The 27101-nt window shown below is 32.4% G+C and overlaps 5 protein-coding genes and 2 pseudogenes across 9 annotated transcripts; 5 read left to right on the top strand and 2 right to left on the bottom strand.

Annotated features, from left to right (window-relative positions):
• The first annotated feature begins 1469 nt into the window (after positions 1-1469).
• On the top strand, positions 1470-4211 carry LOC111302251 (uncharacterized). Its single transcript, XM_022898181.2, has 4 exons — positions 1470-2215; positions 2996-3445; positions 3524-3839; positions 3914-4211. Exons 1-4 carry the CDS (start codon positions 1817-1819, stop codon positions 4048-4050), a joined length of 1302 nt encoding a protein of 433 aa, XP_022753916.2. The 5' UTR covers positions 1470-1816; the 3' UTR covers positions 4051-4211.
• A 1172-nt stretch (positions 4212-5383) lies between these two features.
• LOC111302249 (EH domain-containing protein 1-like) lies at positions 5384-9750 on the top strand (annotated as a pseudogene). The gene is made up of 16 exons (XR_016328039.1): positions 5384-5521; positions 5597-5676; positions 5859-5927; positions 6016-6076; positions 6577-6632; positions 6720-6768; positions 6850-6911; positions 7202-7315; positions 7442-7544; positions 7654-7703; positions 7894-8022; positions 8112-8363; positions 8454-8533; positions 8760-8886; positions 9076-9219; positions 9354-9750. The product of XR_016328039.1 is annotated as an EH domain-containing protein 1-like (transcript).
• A 1679-nt stretch (positions 9751-11429) lies between these two features.
• LOC111302248 (SWIB/MDM2 domain superfamily protein) lies at positions 11430-13603 on the top strand. The gene is made up of 3 exons (XM_022898179.2): positions 11430-11568; positions 11973-12173; positions 13271-13603. Exons 2-3 carry the CDS (start codon positions 12000-12002, stop codon positions 13397-13399), a joined length of 303 nt encoding a protein of 100 aa, XP_022753914.1. The 5' UTR covers positions 11430-11568; positions 11973-11999; the 3' UTR covers positions 13400-13603.
• A 2000-nt stretch (positions 13604-15603) lies between these two features.
• LOC111301577 (grpE protein homolog 2, mitochondrial-like) lies at positions 15604-17957 on the top strand. Its single transcript, XM_022897358.2, has 5 exons — positions 15604-15836; positions 16485-16973; positions 17062-17229; positions 17397-17525; positions 17727-17957. The coding sequence occupies exons 1-5, from the start codon at positions 15699-15701 to the stop codon at positions 17838-17840; spliced, it is 1038 nt and encodes a 345-aa protein (XP_022753093.1). The 5' UTR covers positions 15604-15698; the 3' UTR covers positions 17841-17957.
• A 327-nt stretch (positions 17958-18284) lies between these two features.
• LOC111301578 (uncharacterized) lies at positions 18285-20869 on the bottom strand. The gene is made up of 3 exons (XM_022897360.2): positions 20379-20869; positions 19851-20009; positions 18285-18710 (listed from the first exon to the last, which is right to left on the bottom strand). Exons 1-3 carry the CDS (start codon positions 20652-20654, stop codon positions 18582-18584), a joined length of 564 nt encoding a protein of 187 aa, XP_022753095.2. The 5' UTR covers positions 20655-20869; the 3' UTR covers positions 18285-18581.
• A 179-nt stretch (positions 20870-21048) lies between these two features.
• Positions 21049-23299, top strand: LOC149514527 (trigger factor-like protein TIG, Chloroplastic; annotated as a pseudogene). Its single transcript, XR_016327930.1, has 6 exons — positions 21049-21061; positions 22270-22373; positions 22466-22560; positions 22667-22747; positions 22848-22997; positions 23102-23299. The product of XR_016327930.1 is annotated as a trigger factor-like protein TIG, Chloroplastic (transcript).
• Positions 23126-26896, bottom strand: LOC111301575 (phosphatidate cytidylyltransferase 1-like). Of its 3 annotated transcripts, none has more exons than XM_022897355.2 (12): positions 26710-26893; positions 26361-26485; positions 25902-26155; positions 25669-25820; positions 25230-25371; positions 24943-25099; positions 24532-24579; positions 24361-24447; positions 24108-24236; positions 23942-23998; positions 23713-23796; positions 23244-23594 (listed from the first exon to the last, which is right to left on the bottom strand). In XM_022897355.2, the coding sequence occupies exons 2-12, from the start codon at positions 26436-26438 to the stop codon at positions 23505-23507; spliced, it is 1278 nt and encodes a 425-aa protein (XP_022753090.2). In that variant the 5' UTR covers positions 26439-26485; positions 26710-26893; the 3' UTR covers positions 23244-23504. The 3 variants fall into 3 exon arrangements, 2 of the variants coding, with proteins under 2 accessions (XP_089600502.1, XP_022753090.2); XR_016328038.1 differs by having other exon boundaries at positions 23578-23594; positions 23928-23998; positions 26710-26896; XM_089744376.1 differs by lacking the exon at positions 26710-26893 and having other exon boundaries at positions 23126-23594; positions 26361-26696.
• Positions 26897-27101: the final 205 nt, after the last annotated feature.

Below are 27101 nucleotides of genomic sequence, written 5' to 3'. Positions count from 1 at the left end.
TTTGATCTCAGATTCCTGTTCTTTTACATCTTCTAGCCTAGAGGAAATAAGGGTTCTTCAGGATCAGTGTTTTTATCAAATCAAAAGTGCATTAGAATGTGATTCAATTATAAAAGACCGGAAGTGGTTGCTTATCATTTTTCATTGATAATCTCAAAACAATTATACATGGTTTGGTTTGATTTTTATGAGTGATAATGGTTCGGATTGAATCGAATCGGATTCAATTCAATTTTTTTAAATAATGTATAATATTATTAAATTTTAAAATTTGATTCAAATTTGAATCAATTTTTTTTTTTAAAGTAATTTGATTTGAATTGAATTTTATCAATTTGATTTGATTCATCGTTTTTTAAAATTTATTTATTTAAATTTTTATATATTATTTTAATAAAATTTTTAATATATTTAAATAAATTTATATATAAAGTAATTATTTTTATTTTATAAAAATTTTAAAAATATATAAAAACTAATAAAAATATATAATTCAATTTGATTCAGGTTTTTAATTTTTTACATTTCGATAAAAAATTTAATTTAAATTTAATATATATATTTAATATCTGAATTTAATTTAAATTGAATAAAAAAAATCGATCCAAACTGAACCAAATTTACAATTTCAAATCGATTTTTAATTTTTTTGATTTTTTTCTCACCTATATACTTTAGTAACTTGAAACTTTTCAATTTTGGAAGTCGTCCTAATTGTAATCTTCATAAAATCCTGGGGTGTTAGCATAAACTTCCATACCCATTTTCTAAGGTGAATCAATAACTTGGCTGGTTTTCTGCAAGTCAAATTGTAGATGCTGAAAGACAGTTGCCAGTCAAACCCCTCAGATTTCATCATGAAACTTTAACAGGTTCCCATCTTTCCTGTGAAACAGCTAAAAGCCAAGCAAATCCCAGGCCCCTAACCAATCACCATCACAGATATTATCAAAGGAGCCACCTCAAACCATCTTCATTTGACAAAGGAAAAAAACAGCTGCAAATTGATTGCTTTGCCAACTTTATCCGCCCTTTAAACTATTCAAATGTTAATCAACTGCTTAAGAGCAAATTCTGCAATGAACAATGGACAAGTATAGCTCAAGTCTTAGTAATTTAACACATAGAAAATTATAGATTCATTGCATAATTAGACATGGATTAATGTGACATTATTCCAATTGCCATGTGTCAACGTCAAGTTGGAGATTTGCGTGAATGGCGGCCTGGTATTACACGTTGCATTGTGATGGTAGCCTGGTCCCTCCACTACCTGTATTATACTCTATCAGTATCTATGGTAAGTAATTTGCTTCACACGGAACCTTGCTCGAGTGTTGTTTTTCTTCAATAAAGAAAGGGAAGAATTCAAGAATCCAACAAAAAGACAAAGTGCATTAAAAAAGAAACACTTTCTCAACTCTTAAATTGAAATCAATAGATCGAAATCATCATTTTTTGTGATCAAAACCAAGCTTTTTACCTGTAAACTACAAGCTTAACATTCATGATTCTACAAAATTATGGCCACTTGATCTGAGAACCAAAAGCCAACATCGGATTCAGACAGATAACATGTAGAAGTCACTCTTGTAAATGATTGCAAAGTCAAAACCAGAACAAACGTTATCAACTTTCATATTGATTTTTCCTTCTTTTCTCTTCCATATTCCAACACCTGTTCTCCTCTCATTGGACCACACTACCATTCGCTCCTAACGCCAACAACACTTTATAAAAGCTTTCTATTAGCTTCGTCATTCAAACCCCCAAACCTTCAGCTTCTCCCTTGCTTTTTACAATTAAACAACCTTTCATGGGAGACAGCAGGGAACCTTTGGTGGATCGAACTAAGTTCACAAGATCCATTTCTCATGCACAAGACGAGTTACGAAGCTTTAGAACATACCTAAGATGGATGTGTGTTGACCAATCCAATATTTGGACGGCTTGTCTATCTTGGTTTTTGTTCATTTTTTTGGGACTTGTTGTTCCAGCTGTGTCTCATTGTTTCTTAGCTTGTTCCACTTGTGATGCTAGACATGCAAGGCCTTATGATTGGGTAGTTCAGCTGTCTTTGAGCAGTGTTGCAGCTATGTCTTTTGTTTGTTTGACGAGGTTTGTGAAAAAGTATGGTTTGAGGAGGTTCTTGTTTTTTGATAAGCTTTGTGATGAAAGTGAGACTGTTCGGAAAGGACACACTGGTCAGCTCAATGTAAGTTTTTTTTCTTCATCTGTTTCTATTTCTGCTTTTATGGGAATTCCTTACTTTCAGGTTTCAATGGGATTTGAATGAATTTCTGTTTTTGTCTGATTGTACTTTTCTGGGTTTTGAAAGTTTATTGCATTAGTTATTTATCATTCTTCTTCTCTGAATCTTTAATTATTGATAGGGAAGACGATTTAGAGTTTCTGTATGAAATGATCAAAACCAAAGATCCATAATTAACTGAAATGACACAGATGATCATGCTGGTTCTGACTTGATCAGCCACAAATACCTCAAACATGCTTCTCTCATTGCTTCCTAGCCTCATAAAATAAACAAAAAAAAAAATCAATAAAAATGTAATTCCTTTACCGGGAAATGACAATTTACCATTTTCTAGATGTTTTGATTGCCAAATAACCCAATAATTGCGTAGAGATTTCTGGAACTTTTGTAAAAGAATGCTCCAAAAACAACTAGGACTAATTAAAGCCGGAGTTTAGTTTGTCGGTTCATATAATCATCTTTAAAACTGACATCAGGTAAGTTCGGAGTTCAATACGAGGTTCGGAGAAGTTTAGGATGATCATATATAATAGCAAATGTCTGATAATTACTAGTATCTTCTTTCAGTTCCATCTGCATAAACATCAATGTTTTTATTTTAGCTTTCATTCTCTTCATTGAAACATGTGAAGATAGAGCTTTTAAGCTGCATTGCAAGAGCTAGAACATGTTTGAATTTATATGTTAATGTGATTTATTTTACCGTTTAAACTTATACAGAGATCACTGAAGATTGTATCAATTTTCGTTCTGCCATGTTTCATAGCTGAGACTGCATACAAAGTATGGTGGTATGCCTCAGGTGCTTCCCAAATTCCTTTCTTAGGCATTGTCTGGCTGAGTGACACAGTAGCCTGCATCATGGAGTTGTGGTCATGGCTCTATCGCATAACAGTCTTCTTCCTCGTTTGTGTTCTCTTCCGCCTAATCTGCAACCTCCAGGTTCTCCGACTCCAGGACTTTGCTAAGGTTTTCCAAGTTGATTATGATGTTGGTTCTGTCTTGTCTGAACACCTGAGGATCAGGAGGCACTTGAGGATCATCAGCCATAGATATCGAGCTTTTATATTATGGTGCCTGATCTTGGTCACAGGCAGCCAATTCACTTCATTGCTTGTCACTACAAAGGCTAATTCTGATTTGAATATTTATAAAGCTGGAGAACTTGCTGTAAGTGTCACATTAATCTGTTCCAAACTTTGAAATTTTCCATCCATTAAAGTGTTGATTTGTGTTTTTTGGCTGCAGATGTGCTCTATAACTCTTGTCACAGGGCTTTGTATATTATTACGAAGTGCAACAAAGATAACGCATAAAGCACAATCTGTCACATGCCTTGCTGCAAAGTGGCATGTTTGTGCAACATTAGATTCATTTGTTGCAAATGATGGTGAGACGCCAAGGACTCCGGCCATCCATGGCCATCAATCCTTTCCTCATATTGGTACAGATGGGGAATCTGACGGTGAGGACGCTGGTGATGAAGAAGATGACATAGACAACAACAAGCTGATCCCAGCTTATGCTTATAGTACCATCTCATTCCAAAAGAGACAAGCTTTAGGTAATTAATGTCTGTTTATTTGTTGTTTTAGTTAATGTCTTGATTCCATTGATGATTCTTTTTGTTGATGACAGTAACATATTTTGAGAAAAATCGAGCTGGGATTACAATCTATGGCTTCACTCTAGATAGGAGTACTCTTCACACCATTTTCGGCATTGAGCTATCTCTTGTTTTATGGTTGCTCGGAAAGACCATTGGTAGTCTTTAATTTCTTGAGAGAAACTTTATGCATACCATATTTGGGAATTTTCTTCAGCATGGGAGAGGGTTTTCTAAAGGTTTTGGTTTTTTTTTTTTTAGAACTTTGCGCTGTCCGAATCTATCATCTTGAATTTTTTTTACTGTCAATTGATAGCTTTTATAATTTATGTATTTATATTGTATAAAATATTGATGATTTATGTATTTATATCATATTTTATATAAAAATTATATATTACGATTTATGTTAATATAAAAATATGAAATACATTTTTTTAGATTTTATTAAACCCATATATAATTTTATTAAAATTTTAAACTATATCACATTTATTTTTTTGTATTATTTATTGTATTATATCATTATGTTATATTTTAAACAAAGAAGCACACAATTTCAAGTTCCATTTAAGATTGTCAATCCAACTCGAATTCATTGAGTTTTAACCTAACCCAACCTTATGGAGTCTACTTTTTTATTTTTAAATCAAGTTTTTGATTGGAATTGAATTTAGGATTAAAAAAATTGGATCGGGTTGAGACAATCTTGCCTTAGACTTGGTATATATAAAATATTTTTTTATTATTTAATTAATATTATAATTATATTAAAAAATAATATTTTATTAATTTTAATTCGAATTGAATCAATTATGATTTTCTTTATATATATATAAGTGTCAATTAAATTTAAATATAAATATAATATTTTAATATTAAATTGAATTAAATTTAAATATTAAATATATAAAATTAAATCAATTTAAAATAAGTAAAAATTCATCATAATTCGACTCATTATCATCTCTATGATTTCAATAATTTTAATAGAAACTTCTTTTTCTTCCCAACATTACTTCTAAATCAATCCTTGAAAGAAGAATGAGTATGTGATTAAAATGCAAATTATCTTGAGAGTCAAAATTGAGCTCTTAATCATTACTTCAATGCCATTATAAATTACATTAGCTAATTATAGATTACCAAATTCGAAATTTTTAAACTTTGGTTATTAGCAAGATGATACAAAAATTTTAAATTATTTTAATATAAAATTTTTAAGATTTCACCTTGAACAAAGCAAAAAATAAAATCAAGCTCCCATCAATACCCCACCAATTAAAACAAAAATTATCACAGTTACTTTCATAATTTTCAATCTCTCTTTTCTCTAAATAATAATAATAATAATAATAATAATAATAATAAACCATATTTTTCAATTGTTTTACATTTACCTCAATTAAAAGCCCAAAACGCTGTCGTTTGCTGAACTTCCAAAAAGCCGTTAACATCGAAGCTCACACGTCGTCGTATCTGCTATCCTGTTTCCCTTTGATTTTCTCTTCGTTCGAAGTAAAAGAAATCGACGAACTTGATAGTTTTTCTCTTCAGCAATGGAGATCGGAACCGGTCGGATCGGTTCTCCAAAGAACACCAGAAAATTTATCAAGACTGGTTTAATTTCGCCGATTCAGGTACATTTTTATTTTGTTTTTTCAAAATTTTAATCACTTTTTTCAAAATTTTCATTCTTTTAATCTCTTTCGCAGATAATGATGGCCGCATTACTGGAAACGATGCAATAAATCTCTTTGTTATGTCAAATTTATCGCGACAAGATCTCAAGCAGGTTTAATCTTCGTTTATTTTCTTCAATTTTAATTGTGCTAATTTAGTTTTTATTTAAGGAAATTTGAATATTTCTAAGTGCCATTGAATCTAAATCATATAGAAAATGTTAACTTTCAGCTTAATTTATAGGTTTTTTGTTGAACAGATTGTCTTTTTTGTTGTTGTTTTGATTCTTTAAAGGTGTGGGCAACAGCGGATTCTAAGAGACAGGGATATCTTGGTTTCAAAGAATTTGTCTTTGCCATGCAGGTTTTAGCAGTTGCAGTTTTCTTTGCATTGTGATTGTATATGTTGATTGATTCTTCGTTTTTGATCTGCTGTTACTTTTAATGTTTAGCTCATTTCTCTGGCACAAAATGGTCGTGAAACATCGCATGATCTCCTGAATGGCGGCTATGGTATGATGACTTTTAATTGCATGATTTGAATTTTTATTTCTGGGCGTTTTGCCTCTACATTTAAGATGTGTTTGGTGCACAAGATTATGATAGGATATGATAAATGATATTATGAATAGGACTAGATTAAATAATGTAATCCTATCTAGTGTTTGATGTGTGTAAGGATTAGGATATGATAATTTATTTATTGGTCAAAATTATCCTTCCTCAAAGTTTATACAATTTAAATTATTGATGTAATTTTTAAGGGTATAATAGGACATGTAAGTTCAATCCTATGGATTAAAAATAATCTTCACTTTGGGAGGATTGAATCATCTTATATCAAGAGGATGATTAATCCTCCTTACAATCCTATCCCTTTCTTTAGATATAAACCAAACATAATATAAGATGATTATCATCTTATCCTATCTTTCATCCTTTATGCCAAACATGACTGTAGAATCTTATATTGTAAATGAAAACTAATGTTAAGATATTCTGATATATTGCAGTAGACTTTGAGAATGTCAAACCTCCTGTAATGGAAGGTTTGGATACATTAATCATGGTAAGATGACTTCTTTTAGTTTCTTAAGGTCTATCTTTCATAGGCCTAGCATCATGAATTTCTTACTATTTTGTTCTATTCATTCAGAAGAAGAAACATTCTTCAAGGTCGAGTAGCCCTGATAGTAATGGTAATGGTATGAATTTCTCATTGTAATCTTTCATGGTTATTTTACTCTGATTTTTTTGCATATATTCACTAGTTGGGGGCAGTGCAGGTAGTTTTCCAATGCAAACATCAGCTGCAGCTCAATGGTTTTCTTCAAAATCATCATTGAAGGTTTGTGTTGTCATTGTATGATTGAGCTTCTTTTGCTCGTGATATACTTTTCTGTTACTTATTTCTTTGTCACCTAGATGTAGTGCTATAAATAATTTCTTTATTTATATCAAATGCACATTTGACTCTTTATTTTACTATCACAAGACTTGTGAATTTTAATTTCGGTATTTTGTGGCTTTAAAAGTACTAATGTGTGTCTGATCCCTTTAATTGATTTTTTTATAGTGCGTTTTTAGTTATCTGCATCCTTACCATGGTTAACAGATTTCTTTTCCTGTGTATCACAGATATCTTTGTCCTCTGTGACTTCAATCATAGATGGCTTAAAGAGACTTTACATTCAGAAGTTGAAGCCTTTAGAAGTTACATATCGTTTTAATGATTTTGTATCCCCATTGTTGGTGAGTGAGTGGTAGATATAATTTAGCTGAATTTGGTTTTAATTATCACTGGATATATGCTAAAGAGTTTTATTTTTACAGTTTCTCTAAAGCTAATGAGCTGATTTTGATTTATGTTTGCTGCAGACAAATAGTGATTTTGATGCTAAACCAATGGTTATGCTTTTGGGTCAGTATTCAACTGGGAAAACAACCTTCATTAAACATTTGCTTAAAAGTAGTTATCCAGGCAAGCGGTCCTCTCTCTTACTCCTATTTCCTTCTCCCAGAAAAACCATTTATTTGGAAGGGTCTGTTTTTCCCCTTTTCCATTTATTTATTTTTATCATCATTTTCAGGAGCTCACATCGGACCTGAACCAACAACTGACAGATTTGTTGTTGTTATGGTACTTCAGGATTTCTGTTCTGTGATAGTACCATTGATGTAGTATGAATAGTTTCATCACTTAGTGGATTTAATCAATTATGGAAATTAAATCTTAATTTTCTTTGTCTATACTCTTTTGCTTGTTATTGATCATTTGATGAACTATGTTTTGATCTCATATGTCATATACTGTCTTTCCATTTATGCAGTCGGGAGCTGATGAAAGAAGTGTTCCAGGGAACACTATTGCTGTCCAAGCAGACATGCCATTCAATGGTCTTACTACTTTTGGAACTGCATTTTTGTCAAAGTTTGAGTGTTCTCAAATGCCGCATCCTGTGAGTTAATTGTTTAAATAATCTACTGTGATCATTAATTTTCTCATTGTGCTTATACAGAATCTCATGTATTCTTTTCATGCTTCAAGCTGTTGGAGCACATAACATTTATAGATACTCCTGGAGTGTTATCAGGAGAAAAACAACGAACACAACGAGCCTATGATTTTACAGGTGTAACGTCATGGTTTGCTGCTAAATGTGATCTTATTCTTCTTCTGTTTGATCCTCACAAGCTAGATGTAAGCGATGAATTCAAGCGTGTAATTTACTCTCTGCATGGTCATGATGACAAGATTCGTGTGGTGTTAAACAAGGCAGACCAAGTTGATACTCAACAAGTAAGCATTATGGCAGCTATGTATGTTTCATAACTGATGTAACTTGTGATGCTAGGATTTTAATTTGCATATATTTTCCTTTTATTGTAGCTGATGAGGGTTTATGGAGCCTTGATGTGGTCATTGGGGAAAGTCCTTAATACCCCTGAGGTTGTGCGTGTATATATTGGGTAAGCTTTTTCTCTCTGTCAATCTTAAATAAGTAAATGGATGTGCCCTGATGTTTCTTGCTGCATATTATTTGCATTTGCTTAAAACCTGCCACATAAATTGTAATTCTATACCTGAACTTGCGAAACTGGTGGTTCTAGCTATTTTGTATATATTCCCCATTTCATATCAAACTAAGATGCATTTCGTTCTTACTTTTTGAAGTTAATATCTCGTCTTTGGCAGTTCATTCAATGACAAGCCAGTAAATGAAGCTGCCACAGGTCCAACTGGGAAAGAGCTGTTCGAGAAAGAACAAGAAGACCTTCTTGCTGACTTGAAAGATATTCCAAAGAAGGCTTGTGATCGTCGAGTAAGTTCATTTTACTATTCTTCCTTGGAAAACAAAAGAATTCTTTTATGTGAGAAGTGGAAGGGTCTTTGCAGCTTAGCATGCATTTTTTTAGAGGATTGTGTATTAATGTACTAAAGACATATAAAACCTTTCCATTTTTGGAAGATGTGTGTTGGAGAGGAGTCTTAATATATTATTTATCTGCAGATAAATGAGTTTGTGAAACGTGCTAGAGCCGCCAAGATGCATGCCCATATCATTGGTCATCTTAAGAAGGAAATGCCTGCTATGATGGGGAAAGCGAAGGCCCAACAGAGACTAATTGATAATTTAGCAGATGAATTCGGAAAAGTATTCTCTCCCTCTCTCTTTTCTTGGTGTGTGTGTGTGCGTGCATGCATGCATCTGTGTCTGCAATGCTAGTATAACGAACACTAGTTCTTTTATAATGCAAAAATAAATAAAAATATCAATTTGTTATACAGGTTCAAAGAGATCATCACCTACCTCCAGGGGATTTTCCAAATGTGGAACATTTTAGGGAGGTTTTAAGTGGTTACAACTTTGACAAATTCGAGAAGCTAAAGCCTAAAATGATTCAAGCTGTTGATGACATGTTGGGTTATGACATCCCAGAACTGTTGAAGACATTCAGGAATCCTTATGATTAGGTACAAATTGCTTAGTGCATAGAAAATTGGATTGAAGAGCGCGCTATTAACTTGTGTCTAATTTGTTGTAGATCATCTGTAATGGCTCAGAGCGGTTCCATCATGTTTACCGGGAAGTTCATTTCTGTTTATTAGATGATGCCATCATTAAAATTAAACTGATATATTTACGACTTAAAATGGGTCATATATTTTGTGGGTTATTACCTTCTGCATCTTCTGATCATAGGCTTTCTTTCCATCAAACCCACCAGCATTCTTGCAACCATTGATGTTGTTGCCTTTGCTTCCGCCGTGATCATCATGACTTTCATTTTGAATGAAGTCCTTTTCTCTGATGAAATACAGGCATAATGTCATGGTGCATAACAATGTGTGAGGTATTTTTTGTTTCGATTTATTGAATTTTATAATTTTATCTCATAAAATGTATTTACAAATATAAAGGTGGTGCGAATATTTATATCTAGAGATCGATTTTAGTACATAATCGATCAAGAAATTGACATTACATGTTATAGTTATTGTCAACTTGATACTCTTATCCAAACTCTATAAAAAAAAATTACATCTCATTATGCCAAATGTAAAATTACAATTAATTTGACAATTATGAATAATAAGATTGTAATAAGATCAAAATTTTCATTAATGAATGAATTTTTTTTCATACATAAAAAGAAAAAAAAAATTATAAGACGAGGTTAAAAACTTTTTATCTTAGTATTATTTTTGTTTAAAAGTAAAGTTTTATGTTATGTTTGGATAAATATTAATAAATAAAAAAAATAAAATAATGAAAAAAAAGTTTTTAAAAAGAAAATAAATAATATATGTAACTTTTATTTGGATAATTAAAATTAATAAAGTAAAAAAATTTTAACAACATTATTCGAATAAAGAATGAAAAAAAAAGAAATGATTCATTATAATAATTTTTTTCAATTATAATCTTTTCATTATTTGTGATTTTAGAATACTCTTGAATCATGATATGTTTACTATCTTGTTTGACCTCACAATTGTTGTTATATTAATGATTTTTAATCAAGTGAAACATGAAGATATTTTACAAACATGTATTGATGGATTTTGAGTTAATCCATCATCATATAAACCCAAAAAATATATCTATTTATATTCAACCATTCATCAAAATTAAATCATCAAAAAATTATAAAAAATTTTTATATTGAAAGAGATATGTAAAACTTATTCAAAAAAAAAAAATGACTTTAATAAAATTACAGGATGATTGTGATCTGCTTAAGTTATTTTATTAAGTTTTTAGTATTAATAAAAAGATGAACATAATGATTTTTTTATAAAAAAATATTTTTCAACTTTTCTTTTTCTAGTTTTTTCTCTAAATTGAGGTATTAAAAAAATTAGATTTATAAAAAAAATCAAAAGTTATTTGATTTCTATCTCTTTCTTTTTTTTTTAATTAAAAATTTATTCAAACAAAAAAGATATATTTTGTTTTTTTTATATTTCTTTACTGTACTTTCTTTTTTTTTTTTCTCTCTCTTCAATCCAAACGCATTATTAATCAAATTCAATGATGATCGATTTAATTATGCTTTAAGCAAAATTTTAAATTAATTACTATGCAAAAAGCTACCATGAATTACCTTTTAAAAAAAAGCTATTATGAATTACATAATGGCATAATCAAATGATTATGAAATTTATGATAAAAAATGCCAAGAAAATTTATTTCTTTATTAATTTTTTTGTCACAATAGTTATTTCTTTGGCTAATTAATGATTCTTTTGACCTCTAAAATCTAAAATTGGATTTGCTTATAAAGATATTATTAATTTATTTTATTCAATTGCACCCCTGTTACACTTGCTGTTTTGGTTAAGCCCATAAAATCGCTCACCTGTTATTACTATACCTTTTGTCAAAATTTCTCTTCCTTTCTTTCCCTCTATCGACTGCTAAAGAAACAAGTTTGGTATTCAGAACTGCTACTATTTACCATTTGCCCCTCAACTTTCCAGCCATCCCATCTCTCTCGAGGTAAACGAGCTCTCTTCTAATTCAACTCTGTTACTTTAGCAATTGAAAATGGCCAGCGAAATCGGAAAGATTTGAACTTGATAATAAAAATCCGCCAACTGTTCGATAAAATTCCTCTGAAGTTTGTGTTTTTTTTGTTTCTTTAGTAGCTGAGTATATAATTCTTAAACGTTATTGGGTGCTGAAAAATAAGTTTTGATATTTTCATATGAAAATGACAACGGAATCAGAAGGTTTTGAACTTGATTACAAAAATGCGCCATATGTTAGATAAAATTGCTCTGAAGTTTGTGTTTTTGTTGTTAATTTAGTAACTGACTGTATAATTCTTAAACGTTATTGGGTGTTGGAAAATAAGTGTTTTTTTTTTTTAAGTATTTGATATATGGTTCTTGGGTTTATAGAGAGGAAGAAGAGAAGAAGGTAGAAAGATGCTGCCACAGAGACTAAAGAAGACAATTACAGATAACCCCAAGAAGCTTGCTAACTTGATTGACCTTGTAAATCTTCCTTCCACAGTTAGAGAGTTTGTGGGTCAGTCTCAGATTTCACGTTTGGGTTGCTTCATGCGCGTTTGGTCTTATATCAAAGAGAACAATCTTCAGGTATTCTTAGCTCTCCAATTTAGTTTTGCACCCTGCTATTAAAAAGTTGATTCTTTTTTCTTAATCGTATGTTTGTAAATGAATTACTGAGATGCTTTACTTACCCCCAATGCTTTTTTTTTTGGCAATTATTTGCACTCTCTTACGTGGCATGTAGGTTATTGAATAAGTTTCATGGTTTACTGATTCATCAAGTTCACAGTAGAATGTTAGAGTTGGACTGATAAATTATTGTGATGTTTAGTCTTTGACAAAGAAAAAGAGAATGAAAATAAGATTCTATGTAAGGCTGGCTTCGTCGATAAAAACGAAAGGTTCTGAATTCGCTGGGTAAAGGGTTGGATCCTATTGTTCAATGGGATTCATTTGCAGCGAGATACTTCAAAGCATAGAAAAAGCCCTATTTCGGTCTTTCTTCTAATTGTCTCGGAGTCATACATCAGATAGATCAGAACAAGAGGTCGTATTCCCACGGATAGACAGACAAAACAAAAATGAATGCATTTGACTGGGTTTAGTCAGTTTAGCAAGTCAGCCCCACTATCTTTCTCTGTCTGTGTTTGTGCTTGGGTTATTAGGGGCAAATAGTTGGTGCAAAAAGTGCTGAGGCAAATAGCATTTTTTTTAATAAATATGTGGGTTTTTTCTCAGTGATGATTATGTTATACTGGCATTTGTGGAGATGGTTGTTCATGATGACAATGATCTCACCTGTCTGCGTTATGACACTAGGAAATGTTAACCATGTGCTAGATCATTGTTTGATAGGAAGAAAATTTGATGCTAATGAAGAAGGAAGTTGTGGGCATTCCCGTTACCACCATGACTCGCTCTAAAGATTATTTATTGATTTAATTTGTTATTAAGACTTTCTTATGTAGGTTTAATTGTTTATTGTGGCTGGTAATTGAGCACCGAGCTCCAAAAGGCTGTAGTTTCTTACCTTATCTTTTATTTTAGAAAAGGTTCATATGGATCATTCTGTTTTCTTGCAACTGTATATTCATAGATTGCTTTTGAAGTATGTACTCTTGGTGCTCTAGCTTCTCTACACATTTACTTGAAAGTCTCTCAGGATGCCAGTTTTTCTTGATTAGGATCTGAACAACAAGAATGTCGTAAATTGTGATGAAAAGTTGAGGAGTGTTTTACTGGGCAAGCCTCGAGTTGAGCTGGCCGAGCTTCCTGCACTTATCAAACTGCATTTTCCCAAAGAGCCAAAGTAAGTCGTAGGATTCGAGATTAGGCTCCACAGATTGTCTTCCTCAGCTTGTATCTCGAAGATCTCTAGCTGCTTTTTGTTGTGTTAAATCAATTGATGAGTCTTTATGTATCAGCCACCATATGTGATAGTTTGGACTAAACTTGTTATTCAAATTTATGCATTTGAAGGACCTTATTTCGCAATGAAGAACAATTTTATTGGTTAATATTGTTTCTTTGTGTATCTAGTGTCCATTATTATAGTCCAAATTAGAAGTGTAATTAATCGAGTTTAAGTTGATATAGTGTTAAACTTGAGTTCAAGTTTAACTCGAAATTCGAAGTTTGAAACTCGACTCGAATTCAATTGAATTTTATTTTTTTAATTTGAATTTGACTCGAGATAAAAATCGAGCTATTCAAATTCATTTGAGTAGACTCGATTAACATATAAAAATAAGTTTAATTTTTATATTTGATAAAAATTCGATTATTTGTGTTTAGATTCGAGTTTGAGATATTTTATTAATTAAAATATATTAAAATATATAATTTTGATTAAATTCGTGAGTTATTTGAATCGATTATAAAAATATTTGAATTCGATTTGATCAATAAATTAAACTATTTAAGCTTAAACTTAATTAAAAAATAATTTAATTTAATTTAATTTTTATTTGAATCGAATTTAATTTTTGAATACTCATATTATTTATATCTTTATTCCAAAAATGTAGAAAACATTTCTGAATGATACTGTTTGCACTTCTGGCAACAAAAGCATCTATTAGACATGCCTCTTTGCATGAGCACTCGCATTGTTGCACGCATAAGTTCAAAAACACACGCGCGCTCGCACAAATAGAGCTGGAGGCCCGAAAAGGGCGCTTGAAAAGGCCTGTTTGTACGGTATATGACTGTTCATTCGTTCTTTAGCATAATTGTCTTATTTTAATGCCTTCATTAATTAATATTCTTGTATCTTATATTAAAATTGAAAATAAGATTAAAATCGGCTGTTTAACTGCAAAAGGGGAAGATATTTTTTTCATATTCATGGGCTTTGACTCAGGCCCAATCTAATATTTCAAGAAAGATGTCCAAGCCCATTTATATAACTTTAGTTATACACTGTCGTTTTGACTACATGTCTCGACCACATGTTTAATTATCTGTGAACCAAAAAAAAAAAAAAAAAATCCTTTTCGATGTTTTAATATCAAACATAGATTTAATAATTTTAAATATGATATAATAATATGACATAAAAATGATATAAATAAAAATAAAAAAATAATATGATTTAAAATTTTAACAAAAATTATAATTATTTTTAACAAAATAAAATTTTTTTTATATTTTTATATTGATACAAATTATGATAAATTTTATATAAAATATAATATAAATATATAAAATTTTAATATTTTATATGATACAAATATATAAATTATTAGGTTTAATCAAACACCAAACATTAAACATTAACAAAACAATAAGACCCTCAAAATATGTTCAAATTCACCAATATGACTCTTAAGGATAGTTTAGTCAATAAAAAAAATAAAATCAACTTTTTTCATCAAAAAATTAGACCTACAAAATTTCTCTTTACACTTCATTACTAAATATATCCCACTTCTAAAATAAAAATTTTTATTTCTTTCAAATACACCCTCATATAACAAAATCACATTTTCTTTTATACCTTTTTAACTATTTTCTTCATTCTCTTACTCTCAATCCAAATTTAATCTAAACTTAACCCTAAAACTATCTAACCAACCTCTAAATTATAAGTTATTTGAGTATTTCATTAATTGCAAATAAAATTTTTACATGTTTGTTGATTAATTTGATTTAAATTGATGTAAAAATTATTTAGAGTTTATAATAATATTTTGTCGAATTTAAGTTTTTTGAAAATAAATTCCCCAAAAAACCTTTAAAGTTCTTAGTAATGAATTTTTGAAAAAACTTTAAAGCTCTCATAAATTAATTTATGAGAGTTTTAAAGACTTTCAAAATTTTAAAATTTTTGAAATTTTATTTTTGAAACTTTTAAAGATTTTTTGAAAATAAAATTTTGAAAACTTTAAAATTAGAGTGTAAAAATAGTATAATTATTACTTATTAAAGAATAAAATTAATATTTTATATATGGATATTTTTTAAAGAAAAATTTTGAGGCTTAAAGAGAATTTTTGTCATGTATTAAGAATTCCTTCTTTCTCTCCTCTAAATTTCTCCTTAAAATTTTTTATTTACAATTCTGACCCTCTAAAACCCTAAACCTTCTTCCTTCCTTGTTCTTATTCAGAGATGTTGATGTCCAGGGCTTTGTCACGCGTTTCCAAGAGCGTAGGTGCACGCTCCTTGCTTCTCTCTGCCTCAAAGGAGCTTCAACCGCCGGGCTTTTCCACTCAGTTTCACTCTCTCGTGCGTGAATCTCAGAATAAGGTACTAAAATGTTATAACAAATGAAATGAATAAAACCCTTGATTTTTTTGGGTTAATTGTGAGAAGTGGTATTGCTAGGGTTTAAGGGCTTCGTTTAAATTAGCTAAACCTTGATGATTTTTTCATCTGGGCATTGTTTTTTTATTATGTATTCTTCTTTTATCATATTGGAAAATTGAAAGTTAAAGGTTTTAAATTTTTATGAAAGTATCTTCCTTTAGGGTCTTTAGATTGGTTTCAGCTTTTCTTTTTGGTCTTTTTGATTGATTTTGCTGCTTTTTGTTGTAAATTATATGCATTGATTGTGTAAAAGTTTAGCACTTGGAAGTGAAAGATGCAATTTTTGTTATTGCAATGAATCAAACATAAACAAAGGAGAACAATTTACTAATTGCCTTAATGAAGTTATTACATTAATGATTTATGAGCTGTAACCTCAATTTTCATATTCATTTGATCAGGGTCTCGTTTGGTTTTAAGGTTCTATCTTTTTCAAGTAATTGAGTGATCCTCTAGGATCTTAAACCCATATTTTCGTTTCTTCAAACTGTAACCTAGTCCATGGATATCTATAAAAGTTTTCATTTTACTGCATTTTCTTCGAGGTTCGGTCCAATACTATATGTTGCATGCTCTTTCTCTGTGCAGTTGGTGATAAGTGATGTGTCTCTGCTGCATCGTTCAAACATCAATTTCTCTGCATTTCAACGATTTGGGGTCTCTTTGTTTTCCTCCCCTGAGCCTTCAGAAAAGGAACATGGGAGTGCTGTAGAAAATAATGGTCAAGAGCCTACAAAACCAAGTGGTGATACGAATCTTGGAGAGGCTGAAGTTACCGATCAAGCAAAAGAGTCAGGCTTTAACTCAGAATCCCAAAATACAATGCCTCAATCTGATAAGAGAAGGAAAACAGCCACTAAACAAACTGCATTTTCTGATTCAGATTCTGATAGTGATGGTGACCTATCAATGGCTGATATGGTCAAACTTGTGGAGGAGAAAGAAGGACTCTTTAAGGCAAAGGAGAAGGAGATTGAACAAATGCAGGACAAAGTGGTGCGCACTCTTGCAGAAATGGAGAATGTTATGGCCAGAACAAGACGTGAAGCTGAGAACTCGAAAAAATTTGCCATACAGGTATTGTTGGTGATACAATGACCACTTGATTTCTGTTGTATTTGGAATTCACAGAAAATGATGGTAATTATTTGTCAATGTGGTGCAGAATTTTGCTAAGGGCTTACTAGATGTTGCAGACAATTTAGGAAGGGCTTCTACACATGTTAAAGGAAGTTTCTCTAAGATCGACGAATCCAAAGACACTGTTGGAGCTGTACCACTCCTAAAGACACTCCTAGAAGGAGTTGAAATGACTGAGAAACAGCTTGGACAGGTAAACTTTTTGTCATAAGTTAGTTTCACAGCTTCCTATGGTAGTGGGAGCTCTCATGAGGCTGAGTTGTTAATGTTCCTGTCACTCTGACAATGATTTGGCCTCTACATGTGTTCTATAATTTATTAAATTTGTTACTAACCAGTTATAAATGTTCTTGCTTTCAGGTATTTGGAAAGTTTGGAGTGCAAAAATTCGATCCCACAAATGAACCGTTTGATCCACATAGGCACAACGCAGTTTTCCAAGTACCAGAGAATTCTAAGCCTCCTGGCACAGTTGCTCATGTTTTGAAGGTATTATTTTCTAATCCGTATTTGTTGTAACAGTTCCATTTGTCTATCATCTATTATGGTTAGTTCAAAAGTTTGGTTGAAGAAATATGATTGGTAATCAACCACGACTTTCCTTGTCTTTACAAAATGCTGTTTGAATAGCTTCAGTTGTCATAGTTTATTAAGTTACTAACAAAATGTTTGTTTCTTTCCCTGCTACAGTCTGGATACATGCTCTATGATCGAGTTATTCGTGCAGCTGAGGTTGGTGTTACTCAAGCACTGGATAACGATGCAGCTGAGAATAACACAAGTGACAAAGGCTCCGATGCTTGATGGACTAGGTAGAGTTGCTGTGGCAAATTTTCAAAAACTTTGCCTGTGTCATAAGAATTATATACATATGAGGTTTCATGTTAAAAAATTTTCTCTATCTATATTTTTGGCCTTCAATTTCGTGTCTTATTACTTCTCATAAAAGGGGAGCCTTGATTGCTGCCATGTGACTCGAAGGTAACGGATTCGGGTCACGGAAACAGCCTCTTGTGAAAATGCAAGGCAAGGCTGTCTACACTAAACGCAGTGGTCCGACCCTTCCCCAAACCCCGCATATAGCAGGAGCTTTATGCATCGGGTTGCCTTTTATGAGGCTATTTGAGGATGGTTGGTAACATGTGTACCCCCAAGAGGAAGCAAATCAATCTCCCGTTGCAACTTTAAAATCAACTTTTCTACCATGATATGGACGTTGACAGCAACTGAAAGCGGACAAGTAAGATGTTTTGATCCTATTCAACCCAAATATTTCATATAATGCTATGCAAACAGAGCAACAAAGGAGACATATATCAATCTAAGGGTTCTATTCTATGTATAATAGCTTCACTGACATAGGAAATGGATCTGCAGTATAAGTTGAAGCTTTGATAAGGTGCAAACGACCGCTAAGGCTGGCTAGAATATACATCACAAACTAATTATATGACCAAGCATATATAACTGCTATATTCTACATATGATGCATTGCTTTGGATTCTTGTTGGCACATGAACTCTTTCCCTTTGAACTAATTAAATGTTAAGCCATTGTCCAAAATCCTGCTGACCTTGCTGCCTTCTCATGACCTTCCTTCTCACCAACAGAATCGCGGTTGCCATCATGGCCTTTCAAACACAAACCCAAGTCCAAATTACTCATGCTTGAATCCTACAACACAGAAGGAATTTGAGCAAGATGTTGCCCATATGTTTTGAGAACAATGCAAGTGAAGAGATTTAATCCTAGGGATGTCAAATTGATCCCTAAACCATCATAAAACTGTTCAGTTCCCACCCGTTAAATGCATCGGTACGATCCAAAACAGGAACAGATTAATGCACTTTAAGGTTGTGAGTCAGCTGTATATAGGATGGACCAACAATACCCTAAAAACTGAATGATGCTACCATTACAATGGCATTACTACTTGAAAAAGGCTTGTTTCCTGCTACATCTTAACCATTTCATGTTTGGCATTTAGAATTTCTACCTCATTTGCCTGTATTGAACACAACTAGCTGGCACACAAGTAAACATCTTCCAAGAACCAAAGCCCAACTTTTTCCTTCAAACATGCCAACCATCTGACATGGAAGGCATGAGACACACAAGTTCCAAACATTTTAACAAATGTTATTCCAAAAATCAAGACTATCTTCTATCTTCTCCTTATGTTCATCAACTACTTCTCAGACAGTAGGAGTGTTCATTCGGTCGGTTCAATTAATTTCGAACCAAATTATCCAAAACCGAAGAACCAAACCAAATTTTTTACTTTTGAAAATTAACTAGCCGAATTTAATTCGGTTGGTTCGGTTAATTTTTTTTGGTTAACCGAATAATAAATATATTTAAATTAAATTATATTTTAAACTCTTAATTTCTCATATTTAAACAAACAAAATAAAATTATCTAACAAAATATTCAATATAGCATTATATTAAAACTCTAACAACTTACGAAATAAAATGATCAATTTCATGGATTTTTTATTTTATATATGGATTATATTATATTTCATTAAAATTTCGGTTAATTCGATTTTCGAACCGAATTAACCTAAAATCAAATTTTTTTAAAAATCATTTTCGTTAATCGACCGCCGACCGATTAACTGAATTAAATCGATTTGGTCGGTTAATTTGGTTAAAACTGAATTATGAACACCCCGATCACACACAAATTTTCCAGACACGAATTTCCAACTATCCTTTTCAATTTTTAGTCCCCTTTCAAGAGATCCAATTGCAATTATTTTCACCTTTCAAATTCAATTAAGATAATTAAAACAAAATTAAAGTTGTTACCTGAGTTTCTTTCTTCAAATCTTTATTCATGTTCAGCTTGTTATCAGCCTTGGGTGATAGCCAATGTGGGGACTGGTTGGTCTCATTCACATCTGTCTTAGCTTCATCTTCAACCTGTTTTGCAGCTGCCCTTTTACGCTCTTCCTCCAACACAGCAACCTGCAAAAATGACAATCAACGACCATTTTTTTATTACCATTATTTTTTTTAACATAAGCAGCCAAAACCCAAACAGACAAAACACCAAATATTCAAGCAAAATCAACAAGATAATGCAATAATTGAAGGAAAAAAAAACCCATTCTTTATGAAGCATAAAATATACTGAAATTTCAAATTCCATAACTTGATTCCATGAAACCATGACAAGTTGGGAATAAAAGCTAACAGTTGAGTATCATGAAAAAAAAATAGTGAGCAAAACCCTAGCTAAAACCACCAGAAAAAAGAAAGATAAGACCTAAATACACGTATACATACGTGTATGTATACGCATACATGATAATATACGTATATTTATACACTTACCGGGGTATAGCGGAACTTGCGCTTGGGGGGCTGCTCATCGTCCTCGCCGTCGACGGCGGAAGACCCGGAATCAGCGGAGGAGAGTGGGGTCCACCGACAGAGTAGGATGCTGGTTGCGGCGGAGCCGTTGCCGTTGGATTGAGAGTGTTTAACAGTGGATGAAGGCGAAACGTGGACCCACTTCTTCTTCCACTTCCTCACCGGGCCATTGAACACCGCCGTCGAACCGTACCTGGCCGAAGCCCGGCCCACCCTCGTGGAGCCCACTCCTTCCATTTCGATATTTGAAGCTTTTAGATTACTACTAGCGGCTGTCAGTGAACGAAGAGAAGAAAAGGGGAGAGTTTGAGAGTGAAAGTGTTAAGTTCGTTTGGTACAGTTCGAGATGTTGGGTTCGGTTCTGCAATTAAAAAGAGACACACAGACAAGCAGACAGCTAAGACAAGGAACGAACTTGTAAGGAACGGCGTCGGTTTGTTCGATCGTTTTTCTCGTTGGGATTAAGCTTTAATCAAGTCAAAGTCGGTTTTAATAAGCTTCCTCTAATTATTACAATTAAATAAACATGAATTTTTTTTTAATTTTAATTTTTTATTATTTTGTTACATTTTCATAGATACTAATCAAAGAAATAAAATTTTAAAAAATTCTTTATCCTTCTTTGTAAGTCATGACTTCCACAGGTTTGGTTTTCTAAAATTTATGAATTTTTTTTAAAAAAAATTAGGTAACAGAAAGTTACGTTATTTTAATATCAAAACATATGATAGGTTTTCATGAAATTTAAATTGAATTTATAAATTTTGTATTAAAAAAATTATTGATAATGAAAATTAAATTATAAATAAAATAATTAATAAGAATTAGCAAAATGATTAAGATTTAAAATTTGAATATAAAACATTTAAGTTTGAATTTTCATAATTTTTTTATTAATAAATAATTTATAAACTCAAAAAATCTTAAAAAAAATAAAAGTCATAAATCTTTTAATGAATTAATAATTTATCTTGATCTATTTAACTAATTGTATTTTAAGATATAACAATATTAATAATAATATAAAATTTTATATTTATATCACTTTATTAATGAATAATATATTAATTTTTAAAATAAATATATATTAAAGAGATTATATTTATAATTTATTTATAATATATAAAATATATATCAATAATATACAAAATATCGAAATGGACAGTTTGATGATAAGATTGTATAATATTTTTTTAATCGAATATTTAACTTCAAGTAGGACAAAAAAAAAAAAAAAAAAGAAGTAATCAAAAGATTTTACTGAAGGTTTATGAAAACGGGCCGTTTACTTCGTTGAAAATATCAGACAACAAAGTTGAAGTTTTTGTCTTCAAACAGCCAAAGCTTCAAGCTTCCTCGTAGCAGCAACGATGGAGCTCAGTGTTTACTCAACATAACTCCTCAATTTAAATAAAAAATCTAATCGTTTCAGTCCCAAAACCACAGTTGCTCTTTCTTTCAAAAAGCCAATTCTCCAATTCAATAGCAAAATCCAAAAATGAACCTTAAATTATCATCTCAAAGAACGTCTTCTTTTTCCCGCTAAAACAACCACCACTCTCATCTCCTCGAAACACATATCTTATTAAGGCTTCAGCAGCTTCTTCAGCGGCTTTGGGAGTCGAAACGATAAGCTTCCAGCTGATATAAAGGTCACTGGGACTGAAGAGACTAATTCAAGAGTCAGATTTTGGTGGTTTGTTTCATTGATATTGTCATAATTTGAAGATTTGCTGTTCCTTCATGTTATTTCATTTTAATTTTACTAAGACTATTGAATTTTATGTGGGTAAGGTTGAGTGTAGAAGTTCCACCCGCGGTTGGTGAGGATTGTTCCAAAATGGTCCTGAAGGAGTTCATGAAGCGGTTGGTGTAGAACTATTCTACAGGGATTTACCTGAGTTGAATGGCTCCATTGCTGATAAGCTTCTTCCTGGATGCACTGACTTAAAGCAGGTTACCATAAATATGAACACTCACCATTTTTTTATTATTCTAATTCCAACGTTTAGGTTTGAATGGAACTTTTCAGCTGCATGAATCTGCAGGTCAAGGAATCATTATTGCAAAAGTGTCGAGAAGTGATGCAATTTGCGAGAGACCAAGCGACAGATAATGCAATATCCTAGACCAGCTTTGCAAGGTTATTGACGCTAACATTTAGATAAGTTTAATTTCATTCTGCAAATTGAGGTCTCTCTCTTTCCCTGTTTCTAGAATACTAACTTGACTTTATGATGTTCGATCAGATGGTGGAAATCAATATTCCCTAATCCTTGTTTGAGGATCAAGGTAGGCAGCTTTATGGAGCCAAACTTCTAGAGATTCAGGTAAGAAGTACCTGTTTATGATGATCAAGTATCTATAAATAAGCATCTGTTTGTGTGTGTGAGGTCACACCAGCAACAGTTCATTGTTTCACCATTGCAGGCAAATGTAAAGCTAAATGAACAGAATTTGGCTTCTGTTTCAAGTCCAAAGGCAGTGAATGACTATCTGGAGAACCAGAAAGAGAACATTATAAACTTGATAAAGCAGAACCTGGCAGTTGGAGATATTTTTAAAAGTGAAAATTTGCAGGTAATGTATATTGCTTCAAACTGCTAACATAGACATTCTTTTTTTAAAAAAATATGTTACTATTTTGTGCAATTTTATGTTCTTAAGGTTGGTTTATGCTGCAGTTTTCATCTGAGGAGCTTGTGAAAGAGGTTCAGAACTCAATTGCTGAATTCAAACGTCAATGGCTATTATCATTTGTTATAGCTATGTTGTTGCATCCACTCTTCATTTTCCTTGAAGTACCAATGAAAAACTCAGAAAAAAATGAACATACGCGTGTCAGACACTTTGCCGAATCTGAAACTGACCTCCGAGTCTGAGTAACATAGTTTAATAGGTCTGAAATACTGTCAGCAGAATTAAAACATCCTTCATTATTGGTTTTCTTAAGGTTAACACCTCCACCAACCGTAATCGTGTCCAACCCTCATATGAGAAAGAAAATCTTACATTGTTCTCCTTCACTTTCAGAGAAATTTCAAATTGTGAAACACTTACCAGGAACTAAGTGCATTTGACTAAACTTCAATATAGTCCAAGCATTCTCTCCTGCAATATCTGCCCCAACTTCGTATATAGAATTTGCTGCTCCTCCAAAGTAAGGCTGCTTAATATCTAGAGAACAAGAAGAAAAATAAGGCCATAATTAATTCTCATACGAGAAGTTCCGTGATCATTCTTCGGAATGGAATCTTTCAAGAAATTTCCAGATATGATGAGAATAAGCAGTTACCTCGTTTATAATCATCTCAACCGTATAGTCTTGGGGAACAACAAATGACTGATGATAGATGTATGCAAAAACAGCCATTACCATCTGGAAACAGATATACACAATATTTAAACAAACAAAAAGTTCTCACATTGAGCTGTTAATAGATGCAGAAGAAAAATGAAAAAAACTAGCAGACACAGACAAGATGTTATGTTATAGAAATCAAGTCATACAACTAGCAGCTTGCCTGGCAGTCCATTCTGTCAGTAAATCCACCGTGTCCGGGTATACTATCGCCAAAGTCCTGTGTCACCCGAGAGATGGTTGGTCAAGGAGGTCGGAGGAGGTACGAGGAAGTTCACGAATGTCAGTTTTACAATTTTAAACAGCACATTAACAAACAAAAAGTGCACCTTAATCTTGAAAGCTCTCTTGAAACCACTTGCGAAAAAGCCTCCAAATGGAGCAATAATTGATGCAAATAAACCGAGCCATAAAGCATGCCACTGAACTGGCAAAATTGCTATCTCTTTCCAAGACAACTGCAACATATTAATAAAAGTAAATTACTGTCAAGAACTAAGAAATAAGAAATATTTAATTAACAAAGTTTAAATAGAATCTAATTCGTCCATTCGTATTAATACTTCTAGATCTCTCACTCACCCTTTGAGAAATCCATACTGGCAAAGGATAATACTCTGGCTTAAAAAGTGGATCGGGATCGCAGTGAAGCCAACCAGTTGATAAATCCTGCATGCATTTCAGTCATATGAGTATTATCAGAATAGCATCGCGTTTTTTGTTTAAAGATGAATGCATTCCATGATGAGTTACCTTCCTTGGACATGTCAGCCACTGAAAATGACCAAAGACATTTGCAAGCTGCATAAAAGATAGTGAAGAAATTATGTTGATGGATCATCGATCCATAACACCAATATATCACAGTATGAAAGTTGTTCCAAGAGTCAATCCATCTCCCATTGATCAATCGGCTTTCCAACATTTGCAAAATTTTGTTTTCAATTCATGATTTTGTACACCAGTTACCCTCAGATGATCAAAGCACCCTGATTAGATTCAACTGAGTGCTGACAATATTCTAACATTTCAGAAATTAATCACCTCGCAGAATCAAACTAAAACCGATGGCACAAAAGAAAAATGAATGAGGAATCTTTACTATTTCAATTCTATCCAAAAACAAGTTGAAGACTGAGTCAATCACAGTGTAAAAATTCTTACCACAAATGCTGAGATCATAGTTGCAACTGATGCTCCAATGAAACCCTCCCATGTTTTTTTAGGAGATAGCTTGATCAAAGGAGTTTTACCAAAAAAGAAGCCAAAGAAATAAGCAGCAACATCATTGACAGCAATTAGTGATGCTGGGAGAAGGAACCTGCATAAATCCAAGATTTGTTAGATTTCATTAATAGGACAAAATAGAGTAAATGATCAAAACAATTTAATTTTATATATGGGATAAAAAGCAAACAAGCGGCTAAAGACTAATTTGGCTAGCATGTTACCAGAAGATGCCTTCAAAAATGTTGGCTACAGTAAATGCAGACTGAGTGAAGACGACAATGAGAATCATGTGTGTCCATGCAAACTGTCCAAATTGATATTTGTACATCTTCTTCTTTAGTGTAAGAATGAACCACATGAAACCTGAATCCAGAACAAATCGAAACCTTTTCAATTGGGTGGAGAATATAAGATTCATAGCTCAACAAGCTCACTGCAGAGCAGGCAGATAACAAGGGAATGAAGATAAAAGCAACTTAATACTATTATTAATTGACTGAAATTTCAGGAACATAATAAAGTAACATGGAACTTAAAGTTCTAGACAACCAGACAAGTTAATCGACTTCATCATAATTGAGAAACAGCAATCAAATTAAAACATTATGTACAAAGAATATGTGTGTCTTGCTTCTTTTTAAAAGCACAATAGATACGAACCTGCTATGTATAAGAAATAACAAATAACCATCTGATACTTGATGAGCCTACTCACAAGCCTATAGAAAAATTTATCTGAAGTTACTGTATTCACGAGCCCGTGACTGAAAATGCGACCATACACAAAGAGCATAGCCGTGAAGTAAAAGTGCCTGCAGGGACATAAAATGCCATCAGCATATCAGTCTCTAAGTTGCTACCACATATCAAACTTGCATCGTAATTTTTGATACCAGTTCAAGATCCTGAACCCAGGCAGGCGTTTATCTTCATGAGCTTTTCTGAGTAGATTGAAGAGCTCTCTTGCCATGAATATTTGGATAATAACAACCATGGCCCAAATATAAAGATGCCCTAAATAGAGAATCAAGAGGAAGCCTCCCAACATCCACAGAGATGAACATGCACGAATCCACATTGATCTATATTTGTTGTGATCATTGGCAAGTAAATGGTTTCCATTTGTTCTGCTCATCTCAACAGGAAACTGACATCAAAGAACACAATCACAGTTTCACAACTTGAGGAGAAAAGAAAAAGAGAAGGGATCTAATCCAAACATGCCGGAGATGTTCAAATGCTAACCAAGTTTAGATATTACAGAGAATTATCTGTTTCATACATGAACTGGCCCAAGCAACACAGACAGACAGACAGAACATGAGAAGATATATTCATGGAATAATACAGACCTCATTGGAACGTCTCCGATGCCGAACTCGACCACTAGTCGGTGTAGATGGTGCACTGGAACCTTGATCCTTTTGCATTGCTCTTACTATTGTACCACGAATCTATGAAACAACATAAACACACCCTGCACCAATCAAACATTTCTTCGTATCAAAACAAAGAAATTTCAAGCAGATGATAAGAAAAGAAACCAAATATAAGGATGGAATTTCGGCTTTCATTTTGTTCATTTGACATAGAGTTTTCGTTCTTAAAAATCAGACAATCTTCAAAACAAAAGATACAAAGGATAAAATAGCCATGCAAATCTATTGCGATAAACGAGGAAAGGAACACATGATAGCGCACAGTTGTGAATCTGAGAGTTTTATAAGTCCTTGATTGCAAATCCCCGAAATGGTGAAGGATCAAATTGTCAAAAAATAAAACATTAGATGACAGATTGAGGAGATTGAAGAAGTGAAACAGTCTTATGTTTGAGATTCTCTGTCTCTTCGTCTGCTTCCACCGATTCATAGGAAACAAACAGAAAGTGAAGACAAAAGAAAATTAAAACTCTTGTTTCTGGGACACAATGACTTGGAACTCCCATAATCTGCCACGTGGATTCCTTAAGAAAATTTGTTGTAGCTAGTTGCCACGTGTAATCCACCTCTTTTGAATTGTTTTGCTTCCAACACCAACTCAAATTCTTCGAAAATTTTCCATTTCTAATTTTAAATTTTATTCAAATTTTGTTG

The sequence above is a fragment of the Durio zibethinus genome, chromosome 15 (genome assembly GCF_047325235.1).
Source record: "Durio zibethinus cultivar Kanyao isolate XHJ-2024 chromosome 15, ASM4732523v1, whole genome shotgun sequence".
NCBI lineage: Eukaryota > Viridiplantae > Streptophyta > Magnoliopsida > Malvales > Malvaceae > Durio > Durio zibethinus.
The sequence above is the reverse complement of the archived record's forward strand: the minus strand, read 5'-3'. Positions and strand labels throughout refer to the sequence as shown.